At 39.4% G+C, this 21,264-nt stretch overlaps 1 protein-coding gene across 1 annotated transcript in view; it reads right to left on the bottom strand.

Annotated features, from left to right (window-relative positions):
* Positions 1-11,316: 11,316 nt before the first annotated feature.
* The window catches only part of RERG (RAS like estrogen regulated growth inhibitor), a 113,924-nt gene continuing 103,976 nt past the window's right edge, over positions 11,317-21,264 (bottom strand). The window contains exons 4-5 of the mRNA XM_052790554.1: positions 15,963-16,036; positions 11,317-15,223 (exon numbers count right to left, since the gene is read on the bottom strand). Coding sequence (XP_052646514.1) covers positions 14,816-15,223; positions 15,963-16,036 — 482 coding nt within the window. The 3' untranslated portion in view covers positions 11,317-14,815. The remainder of the gene's footprint in view (positions 15,224-15,962; positions 16,037-21,264) is intronic.

The raw sequence follows: 21,264 nt of genomic DNA, 5'->3' as shown, positions 1-21,264 counted from the left end.
AGTATGGAAATTTTCTGACCTGGACTTTGAACTCTGCTTAGTTTACATGTTTGCTGGCATGTAAATCCAGATATCAGTATTGCTTGACCTGGATCTTGCTACAGAATTTAGATCTGAAAAAGATCCAAATTTGAGGATCGTTCAGACCTAGTGTTTCGGATCAGCTCACGGGAGATACACGTTCCAGCTGTAACATTTGAAACTTTTGTTTATATTCCAATTACTTTCCATGGTTTTGAACCCTTCTCTGACAATAATAAAATGTCCAGCAAAGGGACACTGGAACAGAAACATCATCAACTGTTTCTTTAGCTGTCTTGCTACCAGATAGATGTGAGCACGCTTGGTCTACAATCCTTGCACTGGTAGAAAGCTGAAACTTGCACCAACCCACCAAAACATGCATCGACCAATAACATGCTTCTGGCCAAATTCTGCATGTTCAGCACTCTGGGCCTTGGTGGAGTTACACCAAGCAGAATGCTGGCCCCCAGAGAGTCTGTTCATTGTTGTTTTGAAATTCAAAAGAGAGAAAGTTGATTATGTCAGCATTTCTTCAAGCCATAATTCTTCCTGCTGCTTCCTTTAGAAAGTATTCAAGATGACAGGGATTCTTGTAAATTCTATTTCATCATACATCAAAGCATTGGCCATGCTATTCTACTGTTTTAAAAGATGCAACCATAGTAAAACTCTCTATGAGAAAAGTTCTGGAAAAAACCTTCCAAATTCATAAAGATCCTTTTGGGTGAGCATCTTAAGTTCAGAATTGTCTACTTTTCTTTTTTTGTTGTTGTTCTAATGGTATTATAAAACTAAAATTGTCTGGAAATATATCTGGCAAACAAGACTTCTCATAGATAAGAGCAAAGTTTGAAACTCTGAATATTTGTCACTCTTCCAGTTATAACCCATCATTTCTCTTTGACCTAGTTCTTATCTTTACTGAGTGGCTCTGATCAATACCTCTAACCTGTCATCAAACGTATTTCACATATATATCTCAAATAAGGGCATATGTCATTTGCCCCATTTACAAATAAAAACCAGGCTCGGAGAGCTGAAGTGATTTCACCAAAGTCACACAGAAGAAAAAGACTCCAGGGCTCCTGCCTGGAGCGCATCCAGAATCTGTACACCACAATGTATTGGGTTTTGTCTTATTTTTTTCCCAAAGGTTAGTTACCCTTTATTAGAAATATAAACATTTCACTGTTTTTACATTTATAATAGATTAAATAAATGAGGATGGTGGAAACAATGTCCATGATACAGTTTCATGTGGGATTCAAGGGGTTACAAAAGCAACAGTTGACCTTGAAGGGTAAGAGGAGGGGACTGTTTATCTTTCTTTTATTGTCTAGTAAAATTTTCAAGGCCTTGTGTACCAAAAAAAGCTGCCAGGGTAACTACAACACAGAGACATTTACCATTTACCTTAACCTCTGGTGACCTGCCTCTGTGGTTGAGAAGCACGGCAGCAGACCATAATGTCTCCTATTATGGTCTCCTCATCCCGATAATCTGGACCTATTCAAGCAGCCTCTTTTCAGTGTGTGATAACCATGCAGTCTCAGCCTTCTAGGGTGAAGTTCCCTGGCTTTTATCACAACGTAGAAAGTACGTTTCCAATAAATAGTAGATGTCAGAGGATGTGGCTGAGGTGTACTTGAACCAAGCAAGTCAACTCCACTAATAAATTAAGGCTCAGGAATCCTGATGGGATCGATAAGCATTACTGTCTTTTCTCTTCAAATGAGCAATCAGCGCCTGATGCCAACGTAGACAGAAGTTTTGTAGCAGAGCCCAAAGCAGAGTCCTGATCTTTCAGTTCCTAGACACATTTCTTAATATTTCTTAGTGGGTCTAGATGAACTTGAAAAGAGATCCATTCCCTTCTGCTGAGAAACTGTCCCTGTAAACCATCACTGGAGTAGTTCATGTCCTAGATCATTTTAGGTATGTAAACTGAAAAAAGAAACATCAGTCATTCCTTAGGGTCGGGGGATTCTCACTATTATGATTTCTCAGACTGATGAACCTGTGGATCCAATTCAATATGACTTCCAGCACTGCCAACTAGGACAGAGAAATGACAGCATCTCTTGGGTGTATTTTCTGTCCTCTATGTGCAGCGTCATGTCTGGGAGAAGATTTTTCTTAGGGCAAACATCCACTGAGGACAGGAAAAGAACATTGGAGCAACTGTGATCTTGGTGAGAAAGCTACAAAGCTTAGTTTCAAGATGTTATATTTAAAAATTCACTTGGCTTGCCCTCCTCCCATCACCAGTTAACTATTTTTTTCTAAAATATGAAAGAATTTTGTTTGAATATGAGATCGTGTTAAGCATTGTACAAGGCGATCTTTTCAGGATGGTTAACTGACTTCCTATGGACAAGGAACAATTGCCAGAGGAGAAACAGCAAAGCTCGTGACTGGAGACAATAGAGTTTATGGGCCTTTGGCTTTCCTATTGACCAGAAACAGCTGACATTAGAAGTAAGAATATAATTTGTTTTCTCTGTCTAGGAAACCTTTTCCTTTCAACATATAGTGCTAAGATGCTAATTATGGAGCTATCCGTTTCTGCAGGCCTTTCTAAGATAAATTCTCATTATTGTGAGTGAGAATAAGGAAATACCCTTCCCTAATGCAGTGATGAAAATTTGTGCACGCTGCCATCATAGGAAAATTCTCCAGATGAAAAGGGAAGTAACAAGCAACAGGGAGACTTTCTTTTAGACTTCTGCATAGAGGCCAAAATTTGAGGTATGCCAAGTATTACTGCTCTAATCCTGCCTGGTGTTAGCTGTTTGCTCAACACTGGATGGAATATATGGAAGAGAAAGTAAATCTCTCAGTGCCAAAGAAGTTGATTTAAGTAACATACTTTGAACTCTTCTGGTAAGTATCTTGGAAAGAATGGTTGTTGACTTGGCAAGAAGGTGATTTTTTGACTGAATTGGAAGGGAGAAGATGCCTACACAGGTAGAGAAAGAAAATACAGAGGCCTTAAATGGTGTATTAGTTTAGTTAGAAGAGTGTGAGACAGGCTAATGGACCCAAGATGGCGGCAGACTTTGGGAAAAAGCAGCTCAGCATGAGTTGCCAAAGCCTTTGAAGTCAGGACTGGCAATTTTTCTTGTTATCCCCATTGCAAAGCTTATAAATGAATTTTTTAAAGGGATGTGTTTGGTCTGAAGGAATGACTGAGCTTGTAATTTTTTAGTTCATGCTTTACTGAGTATGGAAGTAGGCAGAAAGAGTACGCCACTATAGGGTTTAGAGTGAAAAATGGCGATGACTACAGTGTGGATCTGTCTTCAGATGTTTGAATAGGGAGGAACAACTAGGAGAAGATTTGTAACAAAAAGCTTTTTATGGCTTAATGTATCCAAAACCAGTCAACACCCCCCCACCCCCAATATCTAGCTGTAGTATTGTCGATGTAATGAAAAATTAGAAAAAATAGTATTTGCTTTTGAATAAACACCTTGATGTAGGTTAATCATTCTGGTAGGAACAATACCCTCATCTCTTTCAATTTTTTTAGCCCGGAGGAAGGGAACATTGTTTTTTGATAGGAGCTTTTTCTTGATTTTTATTTTCTTTTTTAATCCCAGGTGTCATCAGAGGGTCTCCAGATGGCTACTACCCTCTTTTTCATGGTAGGATCTCTAGGTGAGAGGGATTATAGAGGCAAATATTTAAACTTCTTCATAGAATTACAAGATAATCTAGGTTGGACGGGACTCTATGGATGTTATCTAGTCTACTCCCCACTCAGAGGAGGGCGAGCTAACATCATGTTCCAGAAAAGGTGTTCCTTTTCCTCTTTTGTGCTATAACAAGCTACACTTTCTTTAAAGAAATTTTTAAAAATTTCTTTTAAATAATGTCTTTTAATAATTTTAAATAATTTCTTTTAAAATAATTTACATTATCCATGTAAATGAAAGAAATCAGTTAAAAATGCTTTTATCAGCTAGTACTTGTGTGTCTGTGTGCTTAAGTTATACGATACCATCATTTTGCTTGGTAAGCAGTGATGACACACAGAAGTCAAGATTTATTTTCAAGATGTGAAACAAGATCTCTTCCTTAACTGAATTTCCACATTTTAGTGTGCCCTGTAAATGTTAGTCATTGCCATATCCACACAGTAGTCTCACATAAGCTTTAAAAAATTCTTGAGGTAGTCTCAATAATCACCTTGGCAATTTTATTGTGTGATTTCATGCATACTTGTGTCACTTTTTTCTCTCTCTCTCTCTGTGGTCACAAGGGTTAAAACCTCTGACAGTAAAAGGTTCATCTTTAAGTATGTTTTTGATCCAGGACGCAAGACCACAAGAAAATGCCTCTGTTATGGGACTGATAGGAAGCTGGTCTCACAAGAACTGTAGTGACAGCTTTTACAAATCACTGCCTATCCACCAACAGAATAAAGTCAGCAATTCTTTTAAGACAGTTGGACAATTAGATAGGCTTGGTCGTGTCTGGTCTGATATGGATTCACTGTAGCTTTTAGATGAGATGACTGATGTTCATTTTTAATCTTACTGCATACTGTCTCCAACATGTAGATTTGGGGCTCCCGGTATGCCAAAAGTCGTATAGATATTTAACATGATATACCATAGAAATATGAAAAGGGATTGGGGGTCAATAAATTGTTATCCCTTGCATCCAGTTAAAGGAACAGAAGTGAGAAGTGTAAGGGTAAAGATTCAGATCCCAAAGTTCCTGAAAACATCCCAGGAATGATTTTTATTAACTTTGGTAAACTATGAAATGGGTCTTAACTAATTTGCTCAGGATCAAAAGGGGGCAGTCTGAAAACTAAACTTAATGTTGGTGCAGGTCTTTGAGCAGTGAATTTCTATGTATTCTAGTCCTGTCCTGCTGTATATTTTTGTATTTGAAAACAAAAAATCAATTCAGAAAACTGCCTCTCAGCAGTCTTACTGATACAGTCACCAGTCTTTGGGAGTTTCTGAAAACTTTCCCTGACTACTACCAAAGTCTGCCATTGGTACACATTCTCTTCATGTAATTAGAAGCAGCTTATTTCCTTCCTGGAACTTGATAGCCACAATAATTGCATGTTGAAAACACCATGCTTTTTGTGCTTTTTGTGTTCAAAGTTCAGACTGGGTCACAGAAGCAACTGGATCAAATCCATGAAGAACCATGTGTGAAAAGTGCATAGCCTTTCTGCCTCTAAGTTGAAACGCATGCTGTGGCTGTAAATCAAGCACAGATGATAGATTAAGAGACATCATCTGCAGCTGGAGTTGTTGGTCAGCTGAGTGGTGTGGCCAAGAACATGTCTCGTCAAGCCACATGAAAGCCCTGTGATGATGCAGATCTGAGGCTTGCAAACCTCATCGAGGTGGTGTGTTTGCTTCCCAGAAAGCATTTGTATTAGAGACTTTTCTTTGAGATACAGTGAGTAGTTGTCTGAAATCTCTTTCTGGAGGCTCAGGGAGCCTCAGGGTGCTGTTCCACCCCTTCCTCAATGACTAGTGACGTGGGGTGCTCAGCCTCAGCCGTGTTAACACAAGGCAACACCATGTAATCTGAGGAGGGTAATGGAGAGGTCAGCAACTAACTTTCCCTGCTGGAACCCCAAGTAAGCGCAGAGTGGGACAGAGCCTTAAGGATCTCTGTGTCATCTAAATGGGAAACAGACTTTCAAATGTGTGAATGGATGTGAATGAGCTCTGGACAATATAGACATTATTTTCTGACTTGAGACGTGGGCTAGACAGGCAGAAGGAACAACTCATGGAACCCAAAGCACGTGGCATGTTTCCATCTGAAATATAGTGACTGCTTTGGGAATGTGGGTACTGAACTACACACTGCTTTTTCCTCCTGGTCACTGAGAGAATACTATGAGCTGTCAGTGCATTATGTTGGCTCTGACCTCTGTATTTCATTTAGCCTTCCTACAAGTTAAGTTGACTCTAATTCAACAAATCTCCACAGCCTCTTTTACCTTAAAGGAGTCATTTCAGTATACGAACAAAAAAACCCACAACAAACTCAACAACAAATGTCTTAATCCTCAGACTCTTAAAACAGAAAATAAACATTGAAAAATTTTTAAATTACTTTTTTTCTTGACACAATAATTACTGTTCCCTTTACTCGTACTTGAATATGGAAAACAGGCTAGACCAGCAGTTAGTAACCTCAGACTACTCACATGATCTGTGACATCATGACATGCTCTCTGCAACTATATCTTAATAAAGCAACTTGTTTTAATGAAGGTTTATGGGAGTCCATGAGAATGTCTGAGAGTAAGAGGCCTACTGATGAGAAGTTAACACTAGAGAACTACAGAGTATACCAAACTCTGTATGAACTCACAAAAAAGGTTGGAACGGCTGTCCCAGAGCTATTTTCTTTTTAACATATTTGTGAGAAATAGCTGTCTTAAGCAGCTATCTAGATATTTTCACTGATCTCATCACAGTCATATCTAAATTAAAGTGTGGTGGGGATTGTCTTTTGTAAATGTTTTCTAAATGTTTCAACTTTAAAACAAAAGCAAACCCACACCCGAATCACTAACTTTTCACATCAACAAATTTTAGGTTTTTCCTTGAAGAGGATAAAGACATTAAACCAGCTCAGGATTTGGTGGTGAAAACTTTGGCCCAACACATGGGTGAAGCGTGGCAGAACATCATGCCTATCCTGTAAAGGATGTGTTCAGTACCTTCTGGATTTCTGTCTGCAGCCATCTCTAATACCCCAAGAAATGCTCAAGGGCTATACAGGTAGATTAAACACCGTGATCTTTCAGTCCCCAGCTCTCTTTTTCTACTGACATCAGCTTGCAAAAATTGGAGTGGCTGTAGTTTTATTGGGAAAACTGTCTGAAACCAGGCTGGTAACTAACTCTGCTTCAGAATGATGACAAACCTAGCCAAGAAGTGAAGACCTGATGGCCTGTTACCAAAACATACCATCTCACCCACCTCTTCTTTCCTCCCTGCAGTAATAATTATTTCAAAAGAATCTGAGATTAGACCTCACATAATAGCTCATCACTATGTATAAATGTCAGAGTCCTTCAGAGAGCTTTAATTAGCTTCTTTTCTAGGAAGTCTGAAGATCTCTCTCTTCCCTACCTTTCTCCCTCTCTAAAATAACTTTTTGTCATTTCTGATGTCATTCCTGATATGTTTCCTATTGAGTTATAAAGTTTGAATGTTTTAACCCCACACCAGAGAAATACTGTCCTTGAAAGTCCATAAAGGAAGTTGCAGGCTTTTTGCATTTATTGTGGTTATTTCAAATACTGAAAAACAGAGAAAAGAAGCAAAAGGCAACTCATGGGTCTCTTAAAAGAAATTTAATATTTATAGAACTTATCCAACATTGTTTTGCTCTTTGCAGTTCATGCAGACATATCTTTCTTTCATTTATGGATTTCTGTTAAATTCCGTTAAATTTTGGCGTAATAAAATATGTATATTTAATATCGTTAATAACACTCACTGCTTTGGCATTGAATTCTATTCTAAAGAGGGGAAATATGCTCTGCTTTCAGAGTGCAAAAGTGAAATAATTTGGACTGAAGTAGATATAAACTTCTATCCCAGATTCATACTGAATTGAGTTGAATGTTTACATGAATGTGGTTGAGATTGTATCTGTCCTTAGGAGATACAAGATTTATGGATACCAAGTGTCAGTGTTCAGTGTTCTAGCAAACGCTTGTGTGAGGAACTGCCGAACTACGGAAAGCTCTGCACAGAGAAACCCTAAGAACAAAAAGAAACTTGTTTGGATTTTATTTTTTTTTTTTAAACTAGGTTTTTCTCCTTTCTATTTCCCTTTCCCTTTTTTTCAAGCAGAAGCTGAATAGAACTGAAAGCTTCAAATTAATTTTCTGGATTTTTGAAAGCAGAAATCAGCGATTCAGAGGATGTGTTCTATTGCTGTGGCATTTCACATGCCACTGTGATGACTTTGGACAACTGATTTACCTTTTTTATGCCCAGTGTCCTCCTTTACTGAAAAGAAAAAAAGAGGTTTGAGGAGATGATTTTGATGTTTTCTCTGGCTGTTATGTGACCTTGCTCATTGCTCTACAGCTGCTCTTTGAAGTTGAGGAATGGCTGCTGTGAGAGATTCCTAGGTAGGCAACTGATTTTTCTTGGACTTCAGATTTGGTTCAAAAATTATGCAGTTCTCACTTGCAAAAGTTATGATCAGCTCAGCCCCAAGAGAATGAAATTAAATCTGCTTGCAAATGTTGATATAGCATGCCAGATCTGTGTGTGTGAGAGATCATGTCTCCCCACAGCAATGAACCCTCTCCATGACATGAACTACTTATTGCCACCAGAAAACTTTACTTACTTAGTTCCAGTTTTAAAGGTACATGCTTTTGGACGTGGCAATCCTGAGATCTCATACTCACTTGAAAGTTTTGGGGGAAATATTGTAGTGGCACTGATCTGTGAAGACTTGCACAGAATCTGGGAGCTTTTTGCTCCAATATGGTGCTGGCGTTACTTGATATACTCTTTTATCATGTTTCAGCTGTTAAGATTTCAGGGAGAATTGTGCTTTTGAATTCCTGAGAAAAGTGTCACATTCCTCTATTTGCAGCTAATTCTGTTTAAAACGAATCATGAATAGTATAGCTGGGATAACACCGAGTAAAGTTATTGAGAGAGACCTGTTTTCCATAACTTAAAAACAAAGCCTGAAATACTGAACAATCCAGAAACTTTATTAAAAGCTGGATATCAGAAACCTGGCATTAATTACAAATTCCAGCCCTAAGGTCTGTTGCACAATAATAATTTTATTTCTTTTCAGTTAGATTTGCAGAAAGAAACAAACCCAAGTCAAAACCTTAAAATATTCAACTTTTTCCAATTACTTCTTTCGTCAGATCACCTGTGTACCAGTGTTAATGTATAAAATCTTGCAATTGCTTTTCAGGAAAATGGGAATTCCACCTTTATTTAGGTTATGTCCCTTTGGAGTTATTTATTGTTTCTTTTATTTGGATTTTTTTCCTGTCAGAAGTTCCTTCTGTGTCTCCTTGCTATTCCTTGTAGCAACGACAGCTTTGACTAGGCTAGAAGCAGCAGGATGGAGTTAAACCATGACAAAGTAGTTTGATAATAAACCATTAATTTTTACTTTACTAATGTATTCTTAGTAACTAGAACTTGCTGGATTTTGAAATGAGGTTCTGTAAATTCCAGGTACTACATAAATAAAATTAAAAATTAAAAAAAAAAAAAAAGTGTAAGTTTGGTCTGTGGGGTATAATTTGAGGTCTGTCTACAAATTGTTTTCATTTTTTTATTATTCTGCATGTTAATATTTCACAGTAGGATGTAGCTGCTCATAGTGATACAGAATGTTTCAGTCTGGTTTAGGACTATGGTACTTGACAAAGGGGTCCGTACTATAATTATTAGATGATCTGTTATAGAAAAAAATTGATTTCCAACTCCTCAGAGCTGCCATGTTCAGTGTTAAGAATTTACATCCAGAAGCATTTGTTAATTCTGCATTCCTGTGAGAGGGACTTCCAAGAAGTGATAACAGCCTCTTTGCCCATAAAATATCCCTGGATGACATCAGAGTATATTGACACCTGCCACTGAACCCAAACTCCACAACTTATTTTAAAACAATAGCAGTGGGAAAAGACAAATACTGCTTTGGGGAATCAAGTGAAGGTGAGAGAGGCTAGTCCAAAAAGGCAAAAGACAAAATTCCCATCAAATTCTCTGATTTATTAGATGACAGTCAGTAGTGTAAACTTACCTCCCAGTTTCCTACCAGTCTACTTCAAACTAAAAATGGAGGAGAGATCCTTCAAGTGCATGACAGAGGTTGGCTATTAGAGTGTTTTCTCCACATGTTGGCTACCAAGGCTGTGAACCAGGGGCTTGACCTGTCCCATGCATAACCCTGCTGGAGTCAGTGGACTCCCGCTCTGGGAACTTAGCCTGGCTCCTTCTGCTGCGAGCTGCAGTAATAGCTTTCCTCGTGTGGAACTGTGTTTACAGAAACCAGACTGAACTGGCCTCACACAAGCCATCATTATTGCCTCCTAGTAACCTTGCAAAGCACAGGACGACAAGCCACTGCTCTGTATTTTCATAACTCTCCGGTAATTAGTGCCTGGCATCTGTAATGGAAATAAAGTGCGTAACATCAGAGTTTCTAAGATGACACTGCTTTCATTATATGTTTAAATTTTCAAAGAACATAAAGGCAGATACATCAATATGCCAAGGAGCCTTTTTTAATTAAAACCTCTATCTTTTTTCTTTTCAAGATATGCAAATGGATTGAGCCATTAAAGAGATAGGTAAAAGGAACCCCAAACACTGTTTATACATAGCCTTTATGACTGCAGCTACTTATTTTGCAGGAGGCATTCTTTTGACTGGAGAAAGTTATAGTGCAGCTTGACCCAACTCAAGGCTGCTTTGCAGTGCTACAAAGGCAGACAGTGACTGGAAGGATGCCTTACCTAGTTCTGGGAGGTTTCACCTCACAGCATAGATCCTGCACCCAGATTTCACGCAGTGCTCTGCCAGAGGTGGCATTCTTATACCCCCCCTGCCATTCAGCTATTTATGATCATGCTTTGGGTTACTTGGTTGGCCCAGGTTTGGAGGAAAACAGGAGAGTGGATTACAGCTGGTTTCCCTCTTCTGTGATGAAGCTTCCTCTGTTAGAGCTTAATACCCACACTATGTATGATTGATTGTTTACCATAGATATAATGTACCTTACATAAGGTACATGTAATGTACCTTCTCTTCAGAACAACAGCGCGTTATCCTTGGAAAATGGGCATAGCTGGCAGCAGGTGAAAACTTGTCTCTGTCCAAATTGCTGATATAAATCTCCCAGACCGCTTAGCCCAGGATTTCACCTGAGAAGCTTGGGATCAAGATCCATGTCATTTAGTTGGCAGGACAGAGTTTGGGTGGTGGGTTTCACTGAGGTCATTTAATAACCCCGGCAGTGTACCTTTTTTGATCAGCCTTGAGGTACTCAGCAAGGACATTTGGTTCTGTGCTTCACTGTAGATGCTGCCTGACCTCTTGATTCCAGGCCTAGCAGCCAAGTAAGTTCAAATAAACTGATCCAAATGCTGAAGTGCTTATTCAGGCAAATTTCACTGTTTGTTTTCCTTAGATAAAGATTAAATAATAACTGAATCAGGACTCCTGGAACTGGCCCCTTGAAAGCTGGAAGACAACACTTCAGAGACAACTAACGGAAGATCAATGAGTAAGAGTTCAGTACAGAGCGCACTATTTTTTTTATTTTTATTTTTATTTTTTTCTTATATATTATCTACAAGCACAAGCTTTCATATTTTGAATGTAAAAATGCATACAGATCATTATATATATAAAAATCAACTAGCCTTATAGCAAACTGCCAGATGCAACTATCCCCAGGTTTGGGGACAACTTGTCTGGATCCAGGTGCAAACCCAGTGGCTGATCCTCACTTCCATCCGTGGTTGCACCGAACCCCCAGATATGAAGATTCTCAAAGTTCTAGGGAAGTCTTGGTTCCTGATCCAGGTCTTGCAGCATGGGCATGACTAACTCTTCATCAATTGAAGATAAATATTTAAAAACTTCATAAATGACAATCAACTTGTTGTAGGTAACAAGTATCCATTTCACCTTTCCTCCCCCTTTTTGTTTATTGTCCTTCCCATCCTCTCTCTGCAGAAATGACAATGGGCAGAGGAGAGAAATTTAATGTTAGTGTCATACATGTACATTTAAATAGCAGCAGTAGAAACAGAATTTAAACTGTTGATGTCTGCTGCAGAAAGGCTACCGAATGTGGGTCCATGTTGCATTTGGCCTTTTCAATGCTTGGGCACTTTTTGGCTCAATTTGCAAATTGTAGAAATATGACACATTTATAGCATAGCCAATAAGATGTTGCAAGATTGTGAGCAACAGTAAATCAGATTGCATTTAATACTATGTATGTAATATGTATCAACAGATTATAATATACTATAACTGGCTTGACAAGCAGCCCATTACACCGAGGAAAAAAAATTAATGAGCAATTAAGTAAAATTTGTGTTTGTGTGGGAGGAAAGGTCACAAAATAGCAGCCTCCTTTTTGACCGGGTGTTTATCATGTTTGGCAGTTTCCAAATTCAGTCTTTGCAAAGGAATGGTACTATTTTTATTAGAGGTTCTTTATATAACAAGTCATGTTTGCACAGTGGAACATTTTCTTTCACCAGGATTTTGTAATTTCTCCATGCAGACATTATAAAAGAAGATATAACTTTCTGGAATTGTTTTGGAAAGTATGAGGGCCACAGCTTAGCCTCTCCTTCCTTTCAACTATACTAATATGAATATGATTATTTTCTCTTATCATTCATATATTACCTTTTTGCATTTTAAATGCAGCTCAGGTCTGAACCCCAAGAAAGGTTTTCGGAGAAAAGAACTGTTGAAGTTGTCTTAGAGAGGGATAAATCAATTGCTTAGCATACCAATATAAAGACTTTCCTCTCAGCTACGTTGCCATGGGATTGCAGGTAAGGATTCTGTTTACTTCAGATTTGTGCAACAGCACTGATTTGAAAGAAAACAGAATGACTTAGTCCTCAACTTGCAAGTGCTCACTCTGGTTCCTAATGCAACATACACGGTTGCAAGTTCAGACTTTCAGCTAATGACTACTGGTGCATGAACAGGCACTAGCTCTTTCTTTTACACTCATTGATTCTGCATTACTAATTTTTTTTTTTTTTTTTTTTACAAAAGTTAGTGATATAATGAATAGTTTGGGAACAGGTGTGTCACAGAGATAGTGATATCACCTGTTGCAGGAACCCCCTGCCCAGAAGCACATAGTGAGGTTTCCATTGCAGTGTGTCTAGCTGATGTATGGCAACATACCTGAATATGAGGACCAAAATATAGACATTGATTCCAGAAGAGTGAAATGAGTTTTCACTATCTAGAATAGTGGAAACAGAGAAAACAAACAGCAGCACAAATAAAATACACATCTGAATGTGATGATCTTTGATGCTGGTTGGGTAGATGAGAATGTTTAAAAAAAATGTACTGTGATAAAGTATCTTTAAGCCAATCCTTTTGAAAAAAGTCCTGACTTGGGACTTTTCTCTGTTGACAGGGCTTGATTCTCCAGCCTGTTCCACCACTTATATGGCTCCCTATAACTGTATAAAGTGCTAGTCAACCAGATATCCTCACTCTCCTACATCTGTGGTAATTTGTGTTTGATAGCCTTTTGGTGTTACTTCCTCAGAAAGGCAAATAACTATATGAAGTACAAAGCAGTGGAGAATGAAGTTGTAACTACTTGCTACAAGTGGGCTGTTCCTCAAAAAAGAATACTGCTAAAATTCCCATTTGTCATTCCAACCTTTGGCTGTGGTTCTACATGATGCCAGTCTGAGCTGCACACCATGCTGTCTAAAGGGATGCAACACAACTGGTGGGACACCAGCACAATCTGAATGAAAATCTTCCAGTCTGCATTCTTGCATCTCTTAGCATACAGTTAACAAACCAAGTAGACCGGAGGCAAAACTTGACAGCTGGCTTAAATGAGATGTATGAGGGAGGAGGAAGGAGGAGAAAAAACTGGACACTTTTTAGCGCAGGCATAAAAATCTGATAAAATGCACTTTCACTTCAATGTGCCAGATAAGAGTCACAAAAAAACCTGTGCTGGTTTAAACCACAGAGTGCTTCAAGCAACATCTGGAAGTTTAAACAACTGGAAATTATGGCCTTTTGATATGGTGGAGGCCATTCACATCTGATATACATTTGGGCTTAGACTTTAAATGCTTGCCTTCCCATGGATTCAGTTCTTCTTCGGTGTAAGGTAAAGTAAGAGACCAAAACAAAAATGCAAACAAAAGCTAAAAGCTACCCATAACTAAATCAATAGTAATATGGTTATTTTTTTAGTTTGATTTCCCAACACATACACTCCATTTCCCCAAGCACAGTACTGCACTTTCAGGGGGAAATGCTGAAATGCCACTGGACTAGCTGATTATTTCTTGATGAATTCTGCAGTTTCAGAGGATCTGGAAAAGCAGCTGAACTTCAGCTCTGTTGAAATGTGTGTCTTGCTGGCTAAACACTCCATGAAATAGACCTTTCCTATATTTTTTGCGTACGTTGCTAAGAACATCAGCATTCATAGATTTGACAAAAATAACAACAAGGAAGGACAGTTTGGAGTAAAAGCACACAATGCACCAATTTAGAGCTGGTGAAAGGTGTCAGATGAACTTTCTGGTACAACACAGCAGCCTCTACATGTATTCAGTCCTTGAGAACACTGGTTGTGATGGTTGTTGATGGACTGAGGGCTGAATCTTAATCTCCAATGGCTACTGAGCAGCTGGCTGGCCAGAAATGATGTTTAGGCACTACTGACTTGCAGGGGATTGGAGCCAGCCTTGTAGAAGCAGAAGATGCTCTGTCAGTGCCAATCCCCACAATCATCTGGTCCTTTGGAGTTTGCTTTTTTTCTTTTTCTTTTTTTTTTTTTTTTCCACATTAGCCAGAAGCAGTGTGGCTAAATACATTTCGAAACAGGAAAAAAGTCTGACCCCAGGTTACTCAAAAAAGTGGTGTGGTTTGTCTTTTCTATTTATTTTAATTGCAAAGCTTTGACCATTTTTAATTAAATGTGCTCTGCCTGCCTCATCCCTACTCCAAGCTAATATGCTCTAAAATGCTTCTCTAGCTTAGTACAGCTCTTTTTAGCTGCTGATTTTGGTAAGCATCTTATTAATTGCCTGCTTGACGTGGGTGGTGGAGCTTCGTCTCCGTGTCTTGCCCTGGACCATCTTTCGACGCCGTACCTCACGACAGAGCTCATAGAAGGCCTCCATAATGTTGCCCTCTCCTGTGCAAGCAGAGCACTCATAAAAAGCACATGCTAGTTCTGTGGCCAGCTTTTCACCTTCCTCTGTGCTGACCTGCCTGGAGTGATCCAAGTCTGCTTTGTTCCCCACCAGGATCAGGGTGACGTTTTTGGGTTTTTTAACTTCATCCAACAAGTTCTTAAGCGGCAGCACTTCCTCAAAGCTGCCTCTGTCCGTGATGTCATAAACCAGCACGAAGCCTTCACCCCATCGCACATGTCCTTCTTTCTGAATAGCATCCTCCTGTTTTGAAAAGACAGACACCAGCCTTAGGAATTTGATTTATGAAGAAGACACCAGGCCTTCAGACAGGTGTTAGTCCTCCAGAGCCTACAAAGCCATGTACATCTGCTCTACTTTATACTTTACGCACATCACCTCTTTTATCATGTAGCATAGGAGATCTACTCTACCAAGGTGCCATGGGCTGCCTGTGGACAGGCTGGTAGCAGGCAATTGGAAGAGGGTCTTTGTTGAATCATACCCAGCACACGAACTGCATAGGACTGCGCAGCATGAGCACCTGACATGTTTTGAAAGGAAGGGAGACCTGACTATGACAAAACTGTTCTTCACTTTGGTGGGGAATCATTGACTGAGGTTGTCAAGCCTCATCACTTGACTGTAGAAAAAAACTGTGACTTTGTGCATAATAATAACAACATGTTGTTGGGTTGGCCCCGAATCAAGAGATTCAATGAGAACAAAATCATTTTAATCCCAGAGTAAACCCTGACTTGTTAGTTCTTCCAGTGTTCGAAAACTCGAAGGAGGGTCCCTTGCAGAAGGGTCTGGATCCAGCGTGCTGGGTCCAGCAGTAAGGTGATGGTGGTGGAGGGGGGGGGCTCTGCTCAGAAGCAAGCTTCTGTCCCCAGAAGTGGAGCACACCTGCCACCCACCGCACTGCTGTCACAACCACGGTCCCCTTCCCTGCTGTCTATCTAAGCCAAGGTATTGGATAATAGTACATGTACCCACGCACCTGACCAGCTGTATCTAGTATCTCCATGGAAACCACTTCATCATCAATGGTAGCTTGGTGACGATATGTAGACTCTAAAATAAGAACACATTTTGTGAAACTTATTAAAAGAAGGTAAATTTTTTTTTGTATCTCCCTTACAGCTATGCCAGCACAAGACCTGAGATGTGACATACAGCTTCACCGAATTTTATTTGTTGGAGCTCTTCCAACCATTCTGGAGCACACTCAAGTCCCTCTTTCTATAACAGTGACTCTTTTACCTCTCCCCAAACTCTTTCGTTCTCATGTCTTATACCTGCAAAGGGCTGTGCCTGTGGACGCTGCACTCTGTGCCCAACAAGAGGACAGAGTTTTCTGTGGCAAAGCTCTGCAAGGCTGCAGCCCATTTTTCATGTTTGCTCATAGGGAAGGCTGCCACCTCTGAAACACAAATACCACTACTCTCAAAGTACCCAGCTCAACAGCCTGTCACTGCATAGCTTGAAGTCTCACAAGATCAAAACCAGTACAGCTGGAGATCAGGGAACCTAACCACTAAGCTCAGGCCTTATACTGTGATAAAATTACAGAACAGTTAGCTATTTTAGGAATGTCTCTTTGAAACATGCTGAAATCATCACATTCCCCTCTTCTAGCAAGGGCTCAAGCAGTGATTTCCCTGTATATGATTTATAAGGATAACCAGTGGGCATTAAGCATTCACACTATGCTACAGGAAAAAAGGAACCTATTTACTATGTCCCAGGTCCTGGAACCCAGCAACTAATCAGAAAGCTAATGAGAAAAGGGCTTTGTTTTATCTTAATGAGCTGATTAGTTAAATTTGATAGCATTTGACCTAAAACGTGGAAAATTATCTCTGCTAACACTCAGATTTATTACTGTTGCGAGCTCACAGATGTCCTATATCAAAAGGCAAATGCATATGCTGTAAAACTGTGGCCAGTGACTATGAATGCTTTGCATTGTCAGAGACACAATTCTTTTATTTGGTGCAAATCTCCTCAACAGGAATGAAGGATATCTTTAAGGAAACACATTTCTTTAATTTGAACTTCTGAAAGGGCTCATGTTTGGTGAATACCTTTTTTCGTTATGTACTTAAGAATGTCACTTCATAATCATGAATGTTTCAATGCTGTCAGTGCTGCAAACAGTCTCTTCCCAAACCAAAAATGTCACTTCCCTCCTGTGCCACCTTAATTGCTTTAAGTAGCACAGCTGCTTCTAATAGGGACAAATGGTCAATTTAATTAGGCAGATGGCAAGCAATCTTGCTGTAGGGTTTCAGGCAAAGAAGACTAGGTTTTTCAAAGGCTGTAAATATCCCTTCTGTTTAAAGGAGGAGTTGGAGTCCTACCTTTGTGATCCTGAGGCTATACCTACAGAGCAGAGTAAGATATAGCTAAGTCTCTCAGTGGTATGTCTTATCTGTCCCTTCTGTACACCCTCCAGGCTGTAGCAATTCCCCCAGGGGAATGCAGTAAAAGGCAGGAGCTCTAGTTTGGTGTGGAACCTTCAACAAGTTATTTCAGTGGCTAAAATGTGCAGTGCTAGGCTGGGACTCCCTGTGCAGCACTCCATGTCCAAAGTAATTTAGGAACTTATGCTTTGTTTCTTTTGGGGAGAGTGCTGTGAAGAAGAGATGGCTCTCTGAGTAATGTGATATTAGCTCCTTACTTGTTTAGGCCTTGCAATGCTTAAATGCCTTCAACCATCTGGCCCTGCTTGACAAGTAGCTGTTGAGAACTGGTCCACACAACTTGAGAAAGTGCTCGTCCAACCATGTTTGCAGCATATCTGTGAAATGTCCTTCTTAGGAGGCAGAGTGCAGTAGGCCATACAGCCTTTCCCGTGAAATGAGAGAATAAATCTCAAGGAGTAGACTTGTGCTTGCTGCATAAAAGCAGCATGATTCTTAAATGATACTTGAATTCTCAAAATAGGAGTCTGGCAGCACTTTGTGTTGAAAATTTAACTCGCTTTGGCTGCTCACATTGGGATGGAATTTGATCCTGAACGAGTAGCATTGATTTGGGTCAGATCAGTGTAAATATATCTTAGTAAATGTATGTCTGTTCCTGTGCTTTGGAATATGTGGTAGCTGGGTGAATTTTAATGAGGAGTGTAAAACAGCTGGACATTTAAAGCATTTTTTGGTGTAATCATAGACATGGCTTCTCCTTCAAGGGAACAGAAACATCTGAAGTATCTGGTTATCTTGTAAGCTATGAGCCCTGAAGTGTGATTTCCAGTCTGTTCACATCAATCCCACGGTACTTCACAAATGGATTGCCTTGCTTTGGGATTTATTAATATCATTTTCCCTGTGGCACTTTTTTTTGAGACATGCAGCTAGAGAGAAATTAGATGACTTGAGATACCTGCTGGATCCCTACCTGAAACCATTGACAATGCAGGTGTCTGTGTCTCAGCTAAGCACCCTTGACTCGTAATAGAGTTGATGAAGTAAAATAGGTGCTGGATATAGTTTGTCTGATCTCTCTCCTGGGATAAATCACACTCAAAAGCACTTAGAAGTCTAAAATTGGTCAGATGAATCCAGTCTTATGCTTGTGTCATCACGGTCAAGTAGAAAGAGCAAAGTGTAATGCTGTACCAGTGGCTCCCAAGATGACGATAGGCAACTTTCTGAGCTTCTGATTGTCATTTGCACCAGGTGATACTAATATATTACATCTATAGCTCTATGGCTAAAACCTCATAGATAGCAAAGAAACCTCAGAGCTGTGTTTTGCTCTTCATAGACTCAGTCTCAAAACTGCTAGCCTCAAAGCAGAGTTAGGGAGCTGCTGCTGACTGAGCCACGGTGTGCCTGCCACTGCTAGTGCTGTGGAAGTAGTCATATTTGGTGGTTTGCTCTGCTTCAATATAAGTAAATCTGACCCATTCTTGTTGGTTTGAGGGTGTGTTATGCTTCTAGTCATATTCCCAATATCAAAGGTGCTGATGAGTGTGGTTTTGAAAGCTGATGTCAGATTTCAGGGTCCTGCTTGGTTATAAAGCTGCAATCCCACAGAACCCTTGCTGTGCAAAACACTCTTGGTTCTCACAGTCCTATCATTTGAAAAATTTAAGTTTATTCCAGAAACATTTAGACCTGTCAAGAGGCCTGAGAAACTTGTTGGAAAGTGGTAGCAGTTGGTTTGGTTTTTAAGCCTATAATATATTGCCACAATAATTCATTAATAGGAACTGGCTAAAATTACCACAGCTGCTGAATAATTACAGAAATAATGATTTGGGGGAAAAAATTAATTTAAAAAAACTCCCCCGGGGCTCTCTGTTGATAAGCGTATTACAAATCTCCCTATTCTTCTGAGTCATGTGATTTTAAAAAAAATGCAGGAAAAAACCTACAAAGCTTATATAGAGAAAACTTTGAAGCCCATGATCCATAGACTGTCCATGGATATGATATTCGGTCACAGCTTGACCATTTCACATCCTTGTGCTATGCTTATTGTGACATTTAATAGAGTTTTGGCCTGTAAGACTTAGCTGGTCATTTATCAAACCTATTTGTCCAGTACTATCTACTGAATATATCTGTTCCAGAAGATTATATTTTCTGGAGAAAAACTATTATCTGAGAAGTAATTGCTAGTTCTTGGTTTATATTTGCAGTGATGTAAAAAGCTGTAGTGATGTAAAAAGCTGTTTTCAGTACTTGTTTATTTTGAACAGGAAATATATATCAGGGGTATGTCACAGCTCTGGAAGGAAATATTTGCATTGGAAGGGTTTATTGCTTTTAGGAAAACACTTGTAGTAGGAGTAGGTAAATCAGCTGAGATGGAGCAATGACATAAACCATTTTACATGGAAATTTAAGGAACAGCCTAGTCTCTTTTGTTTGCTTTTAAGTACAGAGGGACACAAACTCTGTTTCCATTCAGAATTTTAGTTCATTTTTGTCAGGAAAGGTTAATAAAACAAGGACATATAAAAATGCTCTAAGAAACTTTGGTCTCATGGTGGCTTTCAGCCAGTTGGATCTGAGAACTGCAAGAGACCTAGAGAAAGAGCTTTTGTGTAATAATTATAGCTGAGTTTCCAGACCAAAAAGCTTCAGCTAATAGGCGTGAACTTCTAAGTTATGGTTAAAGTCATGTGGGATGGCAATGCAGCAGTATGTTTAAAAGACTAACATTTCCCATAATTATTTCTGACTACATAATAAAGGTTCCTGTTGTTTGTTTGTTTGTTGAGCAATTCCGTGCTCATTTAGACTCCTGCAGTCTTTGACATCCATCAGGATGGCACTTGTCTATCACATTTGAGAACAGCGACTTTGACAGCCCATTGGGGAAAAAAATTTACCTCCGTTACTAACCCTGGTGTTGTCTAATATGTTCTCCAGAGCCTTCCTTGAGCCTGCCTTTGTGAAATCTGTCCCCTTCTGCATTTCCTTGCTGCTTCAGGAACTTTTCACTTTTCAGAAAGCCCCTGTAAGTTGAATGTACCTTCCTGATGCAGAAAGTTTCTCCTGCCTTCTTCCTTCCCCCACCCCAGTTCTTCTCAAAACTCAGCTGAATATATTTTTCTTGCTTGCATCTGGCTATTACTTACTCCATCCATTATTTACCTTAGAGGAGGGGTTTTATTTTGCAACCATCAGTGGTTTTTCAGTAAGCACAATACTGCCTTTGTGTATTTAGAATGTATTTCTAATGCTAATGTAGTGTGTCCCCACATCTCTTTATTAACTGCTACTACAGACGCAAAAATAAGCATAGTTGGGTTATTTATCAATAATACCATCAAATGACGTGCCATGCATTGTTATTGCAATCTTTATTATCACATGTAAAAGAAGAAAAAGTAGTAAAAAGAAAGTTACTGAAAGGAAACTGTGACTGACAGCTCTGATAATTGGACTTGGATTCTTCAATGTTGTGTTTCTGCATGTGTAACCCCCAAGAGTCAGGAAATATAGAAGGACAAGTTCCTGGAGGTTGTACAGTACCTGCAATGTGCTTTATATATATGACTACTGTAGTACATGAACATTCGTGTCAAGCTACACATTTGAACCAAAATGTGTATGAAAGAAGAAGGTATTCTTTGCAGTGATATTTAATTCAACTCTGGGGACTCCAGCCTGCTTCACACGCAGCCTGCCATTGTGAATGCTGCTTTTGGAATTGATATGGTGATGTGCAAAGGAGTTTCTTTCCTCACTTCATTTTTGGCTCTTTTGGCTGCCTTCTATAAGGCTACATTTGCTGTAATCAGAGTTGTGACTGCAGTACAGCAGGTATTCCCAAACTAGTCA

The sequence above is a fragment of the Harpia harpyja genome, chromosome 6 (genome assembly GCF_026419915.1).
Source record: "Harpia harpyja isolate bHarHar1 chromosome 6, bHarHar1 primary haplotype, whole genome shotgun sequence".
Lineage (NCBI taxonomy): Eukaryota > Metazoa > Chordata > Aves > Accipitriformes > Accipitridae > Harpia > Harpia harpyja.
Note: the sequence above shows the minus strand (reverse complement) of the source record. Positions and strands in the feature narration are given on the sequence as shown.